Below are 12,093 nucleotides of genomic sequence, written 5' to 3'. Positions count from 1 at the left end.
TCATTCTCATTAGGAGACAAATAACGCAAATTGGATGCATTCAATTTGCATGTGTGAATATGCGAATGAACACACTTCCCATTTTTCTTCCCAAGGACTGACCTCTCACTCGAACAGAATTTATTCTACTCTCAGCTGAAAGTGAACTTCTATACAATAAAGATGGCTGGGAGTCACAGGGCATCTGACATATTTTAGCTAATTGTGATTCCAGATATTTGATGGCAGACAGAAAACCAGTGGCTGGATTTCACAAGAATGAAAAATTAGCAGTCAGCCTAGATTCCAGTTTTTGTGTAGAAACAGAGGTGATTAAGTGAAATTATTAGACTTGTTCAAGGCCAATATCAAAAATAGTTTTAAAGACTCGTGTATAAGATTGATGTTATGAGCAGCCTCTTGATGCAGACTGGGAACATAGCCATGGAACAATCCCAACCTCCAGCAATAAGGAAGCAGATTCAAGGTCACTTGCAAGCTGAGATGCTTTATATAGCACATCTTAATACTTGCTTACATTCTGGACTGACCAGGGGTTCTTGCAGTACCAAGGATTGTCCTTTTATTAGGTAATCACTATGAGTGATTATCAGATGAGAAAAACCTTGCCATCATTATCTGTGATGGACAATACACCATTATTCTGCAATAGAATTTAAAAGTATCACCACACTTTATTCTTTAGTAACTAGATTGAGTAAGGGTGTGATCCAGTATTACTCTCCAGTTCCTTCAAAAATAATTACGCACTAAAATTTGTAATACATCAAAAATTTAATTATGCTAAAAGTGCTTACTAATGTTTTGTTATTACTCTGTTTAATCTTGGCATCTGTATGCCATCCATTAATTTATTTCAGTAAAAACTGTAGGTCACATTGTGGAATTCTTATTATATTTCTATGTAGTCAAAACTCCCATTTTTTCCCAGAGCATAGCTTAAGTCAACACATTGATTTGAGCTACATGACTTTGTGCATGCAGTGATGCATCTAACAAGGGAAGATAACTAAGATAATGATTTAGTTTGTGTATATTTCAGATTATCCATAATAATTTTTTCAGTTCATAACACTTTCACTTATTAGTTCTTGTATTATAATAAGCAGCCACTTAAATATTTCATCAGTTTTAAAATAAAGAATTTATTTGGGGCACAAACTTCAATGCCCCTCTTAAGGAAATAAAATATAAACTGAATATAAAATATAAACTAAATAAAATGATAAGCTGAAGAGGCACTGCATAATAAAATGATAAGCTAAAGAGGCCCTCCAACAGTAATTAACCTATGTTTTTGTTTCATATATATAGTCATGCAAACTCACATGAAAGAATTATATAAGCTGCTGCTTCTTTATAAAGGCAAAAATACTGTTTTCATAAAAGTCACTACACCACGATTTTGTAAAAAAAAAAAGCTCATACCCATACTGTGCTTGAATTTAACTCAGCATACAAAATGTGTAATTTGGCTCTTGTAAAGAAATTCTCTAGAGGACCCTACCCAATGCTCTCTTCTGTACAAGCTTATTTTAGTACTATGGGAGAGTAACTGTATTTTGGAGAACTTTAAATAAAAATAAGCACACACACCCCACATATAGCTTAATAAATACACAGACCCACACTACGTATAAGTATGCATGCAATATATAAATCATTCAATGATTTGAAAATGTACTCTTTAAAATCTACTGTGTGAGGGAATCTTTGAACAAACTCTTAAAAAACATGCAATAAACTTGTCCTGCTGGCACTCTGCATACGTATTTCTTCTGCTGTATGCCCAGGGCAGGAAGAACTGTCTGAAAATTGTTGGTCTGTAGTTATATCTTGACTCATAAATCCTTTACGAGGACTGTGATTACAGAGCAAAAGGACAATATAGTTTCTCACATTTTCTATCACTCTCAGTACTACAAATGGCATTAGCCAAACAGAAAAACATATTTGTGATTGCTTTGAGTGTACACTGTAGCTCACAAGCATTTCTCTCTGCAACAGTGGTGGATGGAGTAGCTCCTTCTGTTGTGTGAACGCAGAATGAACTGGCTCAGAGAATTAATCCTGATAAAATTTTTTTATTTTTGCTCAGTTATTTTCCCCAGGTCTGACCAGCCATGTGTGGCTGTGTCAGTGCTGCTCACAGGCAGTGGGAATAAACTGAACAAGAATGGAGCTGGACAGGATCAGCACTACAGCCCAAAAAGTACTTGCTCGAGTACTTTTACAAAGTGCTCAAATGAAAACCTCACTTGAGTTTTTCAGAGGTTCTATGGAGATTATTAGCCTGCAGTAATATAAAATCAATTAAAAGTAGGGAACTTGGAGTTGTACATATCTGCTGGAGGATTACTTCACAAGTGCCAAATTATGGGCTAAATTTTAGAACTTGAATAGACAAAATAGTTTTTTATTCAGGTATTCTGTACGGTGCTTTAGGCCACAGAGAAGGAATCTGAGACTTTCTGCAGAGCTGTTTGAAAGCTAATGTTCCCTCAAGCCTGGCATGACTCAAGGTACAACAAGAAAATATGAAGGGTAGAAGGATGCATCAGCAGATCCCGCTGCGTGGTGATGGTGTTGAACATGGGAGTCAGTTGTGGGGCTGCAAAACAGGGGAAGGCAAGGAGTACAGCTGGAATTTAATCTCACCAGGATGCTGCTGGTGTTTTACTGTGGGGTGTGGGGTGAAGAGAACTTGGAAAGATGATGAGCTCACTGATGTGCTATCTTTGCCACTGCAACAAAAAAACCAAGTGTATGTCATAGCCTATAGTGTTATTTAGGACAAGAGCGATGTTCAATAATTAATTCCCTAACAGGTTTGCTAGCAGCCTGAATGCATTCCAGGCTAAATGTCACTTTGGTAACAGAGTTGAAGGAGGGAGAAGATCTGTCTGAGAGAAGCTGGTTGTTTTCTTACTTTGTTGATGATATTCAGGTGTTAATACACAACAAGACAGCAAGTAGGTCTCAAAGTATATTGTAATTATGCTAATTTTGGGGCATGTGACTATAAATGGACCAACAGGTGCTGCAGGCTAAGATTTAAAGATGGGGATGATGTCAGGTTAGCATATGCTCAGAGTACTGGCACTTGGATACCCCCAGTGATGACAGGACAGTGTGGGGTAGGAAGATAGGCTGTCAGGCTACAGAAGCAGCGCAGACGTGACTTCATAAATAGCAAAGCTGTCATATGCTATGCAGCATTAATGGTACTGCAATGAAAACTACATCCTCTGCGATACTTTACCACTGACTACAAACTGCAGAGTTATTTCCCATGGTTTGTTGTTATTACTATTCAGGATGAAGTGACCCTTTTGTATTCAGGTTTTCCTACGTGCCTTATAGTGACTTTTAATGCACTCTTTTAATGTATGAGTAGCTATTGGCAAATTAACAACAATGCAAAAAATATTGTTTCTGTAAAAGCAAGTAAGTTTTGAGGTATCAACACACATGATATAAAACAGTACAAATACATCCTATGAAACTTCACTAATTTTGTATTATCGCTACAATTTAAATAGGTGATTACTCACAGAGTAAGATGAAGTATGTGGACAGTAGTCTCTAGAAAAACACTGGATTTGGAGATTTTGTCGGACAGCCACATGCTTTTCTATATGTTGTATAGATTGACCTTTCCTCTTGCCCAGGCCAAGGGCTACAACTTAATAAAATGGGAAAAACATTTTTCAGTGTGATAGTGACTTTCAAAGGGGTGCCTTATGGGATAGAATGAGGCTGTTTCAGGGGAAGTTCAGACTGGACTTCAGTTAGGAAAAGGTTCTCCACTGAGAGGGTGCTTGGTCACTGGAACAGGCTTCCCAGAGAAGTGGTGATGGCACTAAGCTTGTCAGAGTTCAGAGAATATCTGGACATTGCTCTCAGTCATATAGTTTATTTCCAGGTAGTCCTGCAAGGAGCAGGGAGTTGGGCTTGACAATCCTTATGGGTCCCTTTCAACTCAAAAGATTCTGGGATTCCGTGTGACACACTGCATGTAAAATGTGGTCAAATATCACATATGCCTTGTAGCATAGACAGAGATGGGGTATCAGCATGCAGTATCTCTGCAGTTGCAATCTCTGGCAGGGTGGGTATAATTTGAGTTTAATGTATGGCTTACAGGACCTAAAATTAGAAAGATGAAAATATTTTAAAGAGTTGGATGAATCACAACCTATTCCTTGTTCTGTCCTCCCACCTTTGAGTTAGTATGAAATCCCTGGACTCCTCCATTCAAATACTTAGATATACCCAAGTGACTAGAGATGGCTTTTGCTTTCATATGAGGGCCAGAGGACTATATATCATCCCAGGGACTGAGGATCCTGCCATTTTTTTTTTTCTTACTTGCAGGTGTAATTACTGTAATGTAATGTCTACTTGAGAAAGGAAATTAAACTCTCAAGAACAAATTAGCTAATTTCCCATTAATGGCATGATTTTTGTTAAAAGGCCTCTAGAGCTGAGTCCAGTTTCTGAAAAGAAGTTTTGTCTTATATTATAAAATAACTTGCTCTCTTGGTGTCAGCATTTTCTGATAGACCACTGCCATGTCTTCTGTGGATCAATTACTGGACACCGGAGCTCTATGAGGAGTGTAGTCTTTGATGGGATAACTGCATAAAGTTCTCCTAATCAGGAGATCACACCTGACAGACCTTTTTGGTCTTCCAGCCTTTGGTGGCTTTTAAAATGGCAGTAGTCTTATACAGCAATGGGCAACTGGCAGACGCTGTAAAAGTGCATTTTATATATGACTGTTGCAGGAAGGGATACCTGCTGAAATTTATTTGCTCTGTCCTTGAACAACATTGAATTCTCCAGATTAGGTGGTGCCTGTGGAGCAAACCTATTCATTTTGCTAATGAGACAGAGGAGGAAGATAAAGATATAAAAAATGCCTGGCATCATATTTTATTAGTCACCCAATATAATTATTGACAGGGATCGAGGATGTTAAGTTCCAGAAAAGGACTACTTATTATCTTAACACTCTTGAGATGCATTAAACACATTTGAATTTAATTAGAAAGGAGTATCCATGATTTAAGAATAAATCTTGTACCTATTAATTTAAGAAATTAAGATGATTAATTTCCTTTAAAATTTCTAGCATTTTGGATAAAAGTCCTTCATAAAAGGTGCATGGCTTACTTTCAAAGACTAAATTTATACAATGTGATTTTTGTCACCCAGACTGAAAAACGGTTGTAGTTAATACTGGATAGATTTTTGAAATGCCTTCCGTGTGGTATTTAACAGCACAAGAATCTTAGTCATGATGAGTCAGATGCTGAATTTAGAGAGAAAAAAGTAAAATTATTTAACTAATACCTTTTTTTTTTATTATTGTTTAAGGATTTCACAGTGCAACCTATCTTCAAAAATAGTAAAATTCCATTTCTCAAAACTATGTAACTAACAAAAAATAGCTTGAGGATAGTTCAGAGTAAGCACAGATGGCCCAGCAGATTAATGATTTAATTTTTTTTAAAGGACGATGATTACAGCCATGTTAAGTAGTCAGGAACTGATCATATGGGTGGGTATTTGCAATTTTGTCATTTATAATGCGGCTAATGCATGATCACATCTTTTAGAATCAATAGTAGATTGGCAGACTCAGATGTCTAATGCAAGATGTTGACTGGCCCACAAATTAAAGGAGAATATTCTGAAAGCACAGAGAAACATTGTAAAGTAACAAGATAAATGATCAGCAGAGCTTGTGGGGAAAGCAAGGGGTGGTGACGGGTGAGAGTGTGCAGCCCGTGTTCTGAGTTGTGTAGATGTAATGTAGTGCCATGAACACAACAAACCGAAGTGCAGCAGGGCCTGGGGTCATTGAAAATGGGACCATGTGGGCACTTCAAGAGTAGGAACTAAACAGATGAAGAAAAAGCACAGGAGTGAAGAGAGCATCTCTTCTTGAAGAACAGAAGAATTGTTTGTGACACTTTGGTTTCAGAGACACATTTGGTGCTATTATTCAGCCAGTGGTAAAACAACATTAAAGCTTCTAATGATTATTTGCTAACACAAATGATATTGACTTTGCTGTCGGATAACTCTTTTAATCCCATTATGGAGTTGCTATGTAACCAACACATGATATTGGCAAGCTTGTATTACATATGGGCAAACATAACACTTTCAACCAGTAAAATAATTATTTTATGTACTTAGTACATCAGGAACTTTCCAAAGATGAGAAAAAAAATATAAGAAAAAATTATTTTGATTAAATGAACCCCAGAGAGATGGTAATGACATTTTTTTAAAGGATGTACTTACTCTGGTCGACAAATCACTGCTAATGCTACTGGCAGATAACACAAAAATGCTGGCAAATACTGGAAATAGGAGTGGTAAATGACAAGGATGAGCTAATCATACAGAGCAATCTGAAATGTTTGGGAAGCAGAAAACAAAGGAGGCTTGATTTCAGTCAAAAGCCCATGAATGCACCAGGAGCAAGGGGCTTCGGTCCTTTATGCAAAACAAGGGCTGTACCTGGAGGGCAATGATTCAGAATAAAAATTACAGATTGCTGCTGGTTGGTATGAGTGAAGTTCAGAGGTAGCCACTATTTTCTATGTCAAGGAAATGATTGCTATAGCATTTGGATTAAAATGTCCCTAAAATTGGCTTTAGTCTCTGTAAGGAAGGAAGTGGACATGGCAATCAAAACCACAAGGCAGCCTTTTACCTACAGCCAGGCCTCTGATAGAAGGAGGACAGGAGTAGATACAAGTGTCTTCAATTGCACATTCCATTTACTTCTGGGAAGTAATCATGTTTTTCACCTCTGAATCTGTGTGCTGTTTTCCTCTGTAATGACTAAATGGTCTGTAATAAAGAGCATAAAATAAGAAGGTGATTTTACATCTGGTCATAGGATTGCTGAAACTGAGCCTAGAATACTGCTTTCAGTTTTTGTGTCTGCATTTTAATAAGTATGTTAGAAGTTTGGAGAGAATTCAGGGATGAAAGAAAAAAAAAGAGTTCATGGTTGAGAGAAATCTTTAAAGGGTAAATTTACTTAGAGTAAATCTTTTTAAGCAGGAAAAGGAGATTTTGAGGAGAATTGTGATTAGCAGGAATTTAATACTGAGCACACCATAAGGAGAAGTAATGTATTTTCACTGTTTTCATCCATCTGCTCTAGCTGAACCCCTCTCAGAGGCTGATTGAGTCTAACACTAATTTCTGGGCTCAAAACAGACATAGACTGGTGAAAGGGACACCATTTTTTTTTTTTTTTTTGGTTGATTTAATTCTTTGGTTCTTCTGTAACAGTATTGACCCAGACAGCCATTTTACCAATAAATACCTACTTGAAGAATCAGCCCAAACGGCCATAGGTGCACAGCGTGGAACAGATGACCCTGGCCTTGTTCATATCTACATAGCAGGTGAACTTTGACTTAGAGATGCAGCTGCATATCCTTGAATATTTCCTTTCATTTTATTCTTAATAAAATTTAAGCTGCAATGTGGTGTGAGTTTTGTTTTGTTTTGAGGACTGCTTTGAATACTCCCAGTGGTGCATGAAAGACCCATTAAAGGTGAATGGAAGCAAAACGAACTTTCAGTCACTTCATGCTGCCTAGATATGCAAGAGAAACTGTTCTAGCTTCATGATGTGACTTATGCTTCCTTTACCTGACAGCACTCAACTCCTGCAGCATTTATGTCTCTGACTGTAATAAACTTTGCAGATTTTCTGACTCTAGGCTCCTATCAGTGAAGGAAACTTAAGGATTAGAAGGGGTTTTGTTTATTACCAAATCCAGTTCCTTGTTATTGAAAGCAATCTCACTAAACTTTTTACAAGTGGACCAAGCTTTAAGTTAGAAGTAGTGCAGATTTTTACTAAAATGTTAGTTTTAAAAGCTTGTTCAAGATTGTAATGCTTTGATTGTGCTTTTTTCTTCTTTTTGGAGGGAGTAGATATTCATCAATACATTTATTACTATATATATATAAAATCCAGAACATACCTATGTGGGTCTATACTGAAGTAGTTTATAGCCTTTTTCTTTTCGTGCCAACATTGTAATTTTTAATTTAAATTTCTTCCCCTTGGATGTTTAAAAGAATTAAAAATATATATTGTGCTATACTACAGCATTTAGCTGGGGAGCTATTGTTACTGGGTTGATGCAATGAAAATATAGGCTGGAAGTATTTGGAACCAAAAAAACCCCCACTTTTTTGTTCTAAAAAAAGCAAAAAAATAAAAAGTATAAGTTATGAATAGAAATGAAATGTCAGCCAGCAATGTTTTAAGTTGAATCCAGATCCAAGACCGATAGAGCTGGATTTCTAAAGTTATAATGCAATTCTTGCTGTGTTTTAGCTTACCAAATATAAGACACTGAAAAAATTGCCCAATAAATAAACTTAATGTACGTAATTGTGATAGCATAATGTTTCTTTTTTACCATTATCAAGATACTTTAACTTTTGAATCTTTCTTTTTGTCTTCTGTAATTGGCTTTTGAGTATAAAGTGCTGGGTGTCGTCTGTGGCATATGTTTACCCAAAATTCTCTTCAAAGTCAGTGGTCCTTCTTGGCACCATATTATAGTGGGCTTTGGGCTTCAATCTGGCCAATTCTTAGGTAATATCTTGAATATAAGTATGTAAGTAGTCATACTAACTGAGAGAACAGCTTCCTATTTTCTGTTTAGTCCAAGCTGCATTTGGCTGAAGAATGATTTGAAAAGCAAGTATCACCTATTCAAATGCTATGAGATAAATTTAGATTTAAAGGCATGGTGCCAATTTCGCATTTACAGTTAAAGAGTGCTTTAAAATCCATTGGCAAATTCTGAGGGAACCTTCCTAGAGAAACAGTTCCAACTTTAAAAACTTCCATCTTTGACAATTTGAATGAATTTTATTAGCTTGAATATCCCAACTTTTTTTTCTGGAAAATCTCAGAGGTAACCCTGTGCACATAAAACCCTCCTTGGGGATTCGGGGTACAGATACTTACTGGGTCATCCTGGAGCTGAAAAATGGTGTTAAAACTATGCTGAAAAGCAATAAACTGAGCAAAATCTCATAAATCTTCTCAACTTTTATGCTGAGGGGTTAGGCACCACCAAATGTAAGTTTAAAAGAAGGCCAGTTTTTATTATTGCTTTTGTGTGCGTGTAGCTGTCCATTACCAGTATGAGAAAGTTTTCTATTTACACCTAAATCGCACATAGCTTACACCTACACCAGGTCCCTTAGGGTTACTGAGGAGGTCCTAAGAACAGCTGAGGACAGTCCCTCCAGCACTGTCTTGTTTTGTCTGGGATATGGGTGCAAAACATCTAGAAGTCTTTTAACCACTCTAGTGCAAAGTATCTCAGACTTGCTTTGGTAGTTTTGCATGTAGTATACTTCAAACTATTACTTTTGTACTCCCATCAGATCAATGCATGCATCTGTCAGCCTTCTCATCAGTTTGCAAAAGCTGCCTACTTTAGACTGAGTTTCCTTTGGTATAAATAGATTTTGCTGTGGTGGCTACTCTGACCTTCCTTTGTGATGTAGATACCTCAGAACCGAGCAGTAGCTTCTGCCCACGAAAGGATCGAAGCTATTTCCACCCCTTCCCTGCCTTTTCAGCAAATATAAATGTATATCATGTTTCTGATGATTCATCTGCTAGAACTGGAAGAAAGAACTTGACAGTCCACAGTATGAGACAAATTATGTACTATATCTCCTCCTTAGGTTTCAAGTAAGGTTTCCTTACTTCAAATTCAGTAGATTAAAAGGAACACATATTGCCCAAATGGAAGTGGCAGCTTCAGGTCTTCTAAATATTAATTTTAATTTCTATAAGATACAACAATTCAGTTAATTTTCCTTGCAATCTTCCAGTGTTTAATATGTCTGCAGATAAAGTTAGAAATGCTTGAAATGCTGTTCCTTGACAGTGCATGAGTCATTTCCCAGGTAGCTCAGGAACTAACCCTCACCTCAGGCTTGGACTGCTGGCTGAATCTCTGGTTGTTCCTGTTTTTCCTCTTTGATTGGGCCATCTGGTCTCCCTAGTTCTTAGAGTGGGTTTGTTATGGTGACAGCATTTCTCTCTTCATCACAAATACCATAAAGGCCTAACACTGGGTTCCTAACAGCCTGGCTACAATACCATTGTCATTTATTGTGTGAGTCTTTTATATAAGATGATGAAAGTTGGGATCCTGTCTGTTCTGTACCAGTATTTCTATAGGCAGCTCTAAGAGAATTTGGTTTCCCTGGGGTCAGGTTTGCACATACCAGACAGTTGTCTGCTCTTGCCAGCTGTTTTTGTTATAATAAAAGATATTGTGTTTACCTATAACTGCACCTTCAGCTACACTGTTCAGTCTGGACCAGCTCCTGAGCAGAGAACAGCATTAGCCTTATTCTAGTCAAAATTAGAACTAGGCTTCAACTAGAAGCCTAATTCTATGTCAAATTCATCTTGGAAACTAGGGATGCTTTCACCACTTTCAGCATCTGAAGAAGAAAAGGAGATCGAAGATAAATGGGAATAGGCAAAGAAAAAAACCCCAGAGAAGTAATAATATTTTCTGTCAGACAGGATCAAGTGCTGTGCAGAAAAGAGCTGTAAAGTAGGACAGTTTTCCCCAAGAAGGCGCTCAAAGACTGTGCTCCCTGCTCCTTCAACTCTACTTTTAATGGTATTCTGTTCCTACAGCCTCAGTGAATGCCTGAAATCTCCCTCCCTGAGCTTCAAGAGGAGAGAGCATGGGGACATTTCTGGCCTGTCACATGCAGGGTGTGACTGTGCCTGCAAATACCTTACCTTTATCTTCACAAGTATCAAAAGAACAAGAGTGGAACTGTGGCCATTCTGAAGCTGCAGGATGCTCTGCATCCATTCAGGACTACAAGAAATACATCAGTCAAAGATTACTTTTTCTAACTCTAAAATTTCATAAATCCTTTACCATTTGCTTTTAACCAAGAAAATGGGCCAGATGCTGGGGAATGAATATAATCGGAATTATAATTGGCATTGACAACATGTATAACGTATCAATAGTTGTAAATAAACAGAAAATGATGATCCTTATTTTTGAAACTTCTTTCAACTAATGATACATATTTGGATTGAAATAAGGGTTTGATTTGCTAAACCACAATCTATAATTTATAGTGTGTCCTAGATTAATAGTCGTCTGTGGATATTTAGACAATTGATCTACTTGCAAACTCAGAAACAAAGAAGATTGCCCGTGTGTGTAGAGGGAACAGGGAAAAATGCCGAGATTGTGCCTTCTCTCCACAGCACTTGGGCAAAAACCAACAAAGCAGAAATCACTCAAAGGCAGAAACCTGCTCCAGGGGAGTGGAACACAAGTTGTGACTGAAGTTTTAAGTACAGTCTTTCAAACTAGAAATTCTGTTGCGTTTACATTGTTGAGTTTCAGGAGGATCAACTAGAGCCGAACATCTCCCACTCTCTCATGGCGCCCTCACGGGTTCAATGACAGTGGTGGCTGAACCCCTGTCCATACCCGTCTCTGAGGGGCTCCGTGCGCTGCTCCGGGTGACTCTTGCGGGTGACCCCCGGGGTCCAGACTGCTCTGCCGACTGCCCGCACTGGGGAGCTCCCTGCAGGGCCCTGGGCTGCAGCTCTTCTCCTGGCAACCACTGCCTCCCGCCCTGCTCCCCTCCAGGAGCGTCCTGCCCCCCGTTCAGACTGTCCCTTCTCCCACGGCCCCCGCTCCCTGTCCCCCAGGTCACAGAGGGGCTCTCTGTCCCCACACGGGCACAAACAGCTGACTTGTTTCCGACAGGATGGGAGGACACAGTCTTAAGGTGCACCACGGGAACTTCAGCTTGGACATTAGGAGGAAATTCTTCACTGAAAGAGTGATTCGACATTGCAATGGGCTGCCCAGGGAGGTGGTGGAGTCACCGTTCCTGGGAGTGTAAAAGGAAAGACGACATGGTACTTAGTGCCGCAGTCTAGTTGACGTGGTGGTGTTCGGTCATAGGTTGGACTCGATGATCTCGGAGGTCTTTCCTGCCTAAACGATTCCGTGATTCTGT

General features: G+C 38.5%; 1 protein-coding gene across 1 annotated transcript in view; it reads right to left on the bottom strand.

The window, feature by feature from the left end:
• The window catches only part of NOM1 (nucleolar protein with MIF4G domain 1), a 33,389-nt gene extending 23,319 nt beyond the window's left edge, over positions 1–10,070 (bottom strand). Inside the window, exon 1 of the mRNA XM_008629674.2 lies at positions 10,008–10,070. Within this exon, the coding sequence (XP_008627896.1) occupies positions 10,008–10,070 (63 nt within the window). The remainder of the gene's footprint in view (positions 1–10,007) is intronic.
• Positions 10,071–12,093: the final 2,023 nt, after the last annotated feature.

Source organism: Corvus brachyrhynchos, unplaced genomic scaffold (genome assembly GCF_000691975.1).
Source record: "Corvus brachyrhynchos isolate BGI_N302 unplaced genomic scaffold, ASM69197v1 scaffold52, whole genome shotgun sequence".
Taxonomy (NCBI): Eukaryota; Metazoa; Chordata; class Aves; order Passeriformes; family Corvidae; genus Corvus; species Corvus brachyrhynchos.
This window is presented reverse-complemented; position numbering and strand designations above follow the sequence as displayed.